Raw genomic sequence first — 2,343 nt, forward strand, 5'->3', positions numbered from 1 at the left:
ATATTACCAATTCTCATACATAAATCATGAAATAGCGCTCAGTTAGCACCAACAAGGAACATCGATCAAAGCATGGAACATCTCGCTGGTAAAGCTTACCGATTACTAGCACGATATCTCTAGGAGGCATGCATCTGATCTGAGGATGCAGAGCCTTGATGATTACCATTATCCAGAGAGAGTGCATGTGGTGCCATTGATCAAGCCATGTATGCAGCCACACACGAAGGAGCACCAAGCTAGCCCTGCATTCCATGCAAGGCCGCCGGGGCCGTGGCGTCGAGGAGGCCGATGGCCGGTGTCGCCAGACGGGGCTCGTAGGCGAACACCCTGAACCCAGCGCCGATGCCGATCCCCCCGACGTGCGGGTACGGGCACGGCGGCGCCCACCGCCACTCGTCGTGGCGCGAGTCGAACACGAGCACGGGGCTCGCGGGCCCGCGGGGCGCCAGCACCACGAAGTCGCCGTGCGCGGCGCACTCGAACCCGCGCCCGGCCTCGGCCGCCGCGAACTGCGCGTGCACGTCGGGCGGCATCCGCGCCACCTCCGTCCACGCACCCCCGCCGCCTGCCGCCGCCGCTCCCCCGTGATGGCCACCGCGCATCGTCCAGACGCGCACGCTCCGTGGCACGCTGAGGCAGCTCTTCTCGACGGCCGCGACCAGCGCCACCCTCGCCTCGCGCTCCCTCCCGCCGCCGAGCTCCACGAGCGCCGGCGACCGCAGGAACCTACTCATCGGCGGCTGCACCTTGCTCCACTCGTTGGCTGCCACGTCGAACACAAGCACCGCGAACGGCGACGAGCTCATGCAGTAGAACCTGCAGCAACCACCAGCAGTTGAACTTGCATGCGATCAGTTCGATCATGTTGTGTGCCCATGTGTATGATCGAGTGGACAAATTGTGAGCACATGTGCGCCGCTTCGGGATTTACCTTCCAGAGTCGAAGGCCATGCCGGCGCGGGGGTCCAGGGAGGAGAGGCGGGGGAGGAGGGAGCTCGGGGCCCAGAAGCCGGAGGGCGGGACGGAGGCGGCGTCGGCGACGAAGGTGTCGGCGGAGATGTTCTTGACCGCGAAGGGGGACACGAGGTCGTCGCCGGCCACGACGGCGATGAAGGAGGTGGGACCGGCGGCGAGGCCCACGGTGGGGGAGAGGCGCGCGTTCGGGCAGAGCGGCAGCGGCGCGAGGAGGCGCGTGATGGGGTTGGCGAGGAGCAGCGTCTTGTGGCCGGACGCGTCCGACAGGAACGCGAGCAGACCCGCCGACGCGGCCGCCGGGGAGAACGCCGCCTGCCCGGCGCCCGGCGCTGGCAGCGGCAGCGGGAGGCGGGACCAGGAGGGCGCCTGCCGCGTGGGGTCGAGGAGGAAGAGGTGCCCCGCGGATGGGACGGCGAAGGCGAAGAAGGGGAGGTGCGGGGAGAGGAGGAGGTGGGAGTGGAGGAAGGGCGAGGAATAGAGGAGGCTGTAGAAGCGGCGGCAGGCGGCGCGGAGGCGGAGGAAGGACGGCGTCGGGAGGCACGCCAGCACGCGGTCCACCAGCGGCTGCGGCAGCCGGCGCCAGACGCGGGGGTCCATCTCCGCCGTCTCAGACGAGGACGAGGATGACGACGGGTGGAGGCGCGGCAGGTGGTGAGGAGGCTGGTGCATCATGCTGCCTTGCAAAGGTGACTGGATCGGAGTATGCACGTGAGCTGAGGATCGGAGTGAGAGCTTTGCTAGTTGCTGCAAGCCTGCAGGCGGCGTGAAACAGTAGAAGTAGCTGGAGAGGGCAAGGTTGGCTGATGATAAGCAGCAGGAGCAGGATATGCTGAGGGATTTCATTGAACCCTGCAAAGGTTGCAGCTTGCAGCCAAACGGGCATGGAAGCTGGTTTTTGGAACGGGAATCGCATATGATTGCCCAATAACATGAGCAAAACGGCGACCTACATACTGGAGAGCTAACTTGCACATTCTCTACTAAATTCCGTGGAAATAAAGTGTTGAATCTAGAGTGTGATGTTAGAACAATTTTAGAACTTGTGAATTGTGATAGCTTGACCGAGCAGGCAGTCATAGGCTTTGCTAGCTTTACCTCGTTGTCCTGTCATTCTATGCATACACATTTATACAGGCATTGTGAAGACGTTGGCAGACGTCATTTATGTGTTGCTGAAATCCAAGACAAGGTTGCAACACACGCCAATGCATGCAGTCCACTTTCATCTTTGAATTGAGGCCTGATTAGATTTTTACCGGTAAACCTAAAAAAATCGTCACATCAAATGTTTGGACACATGCATGATACATGGAGTACTAAATAAAATCTATTTATAATTTTTTTTGCATAAATGGGCTGTAAATC

The 2,343-nt window shown here is 60.8% G+C and overlaps 1 protein-coding gene across 1 annotated transcript; it reads right to left on the minus strand.

Annotated features, from left to right (window-relative positions):
- Positions 1–239: 239 nt before the first annotated feature.
- On the minus strand, positions 240–1,650 carry LOC120669449 (protein ABERRANT PANICLE ORGANIZATION 1-like). The gene is made up of 2 exons (XM_039949197.1): positions 935–1,650; positions 240–819 (listed from the first exon to the last, which is right to left on the minus strand). Exons 1-2 carry the CDS (start codon positions 1,648–1,650, stop codon positions 240–242), a joined length of 1,296 nt encoding a protein of 431 aa, XP_039805131.1.
- Positions 1,651–2,343: the final 693 nt, after the last annotated feature.

This window comes from Panicum virgatum, chromosome 4N (assembly GCF_016808335.1).
Source record: "Panicum virgatum strain AP13 chromosome 4N, P.virgatum_v5, whole genome shotgun sequence".
NCBI classification, from domain to species: Eukaryota; Viridiplantae; Streptophyta; class Magnoliopsida; order Poales; family Poaceae; genus Panicum; species Panicum virgatum.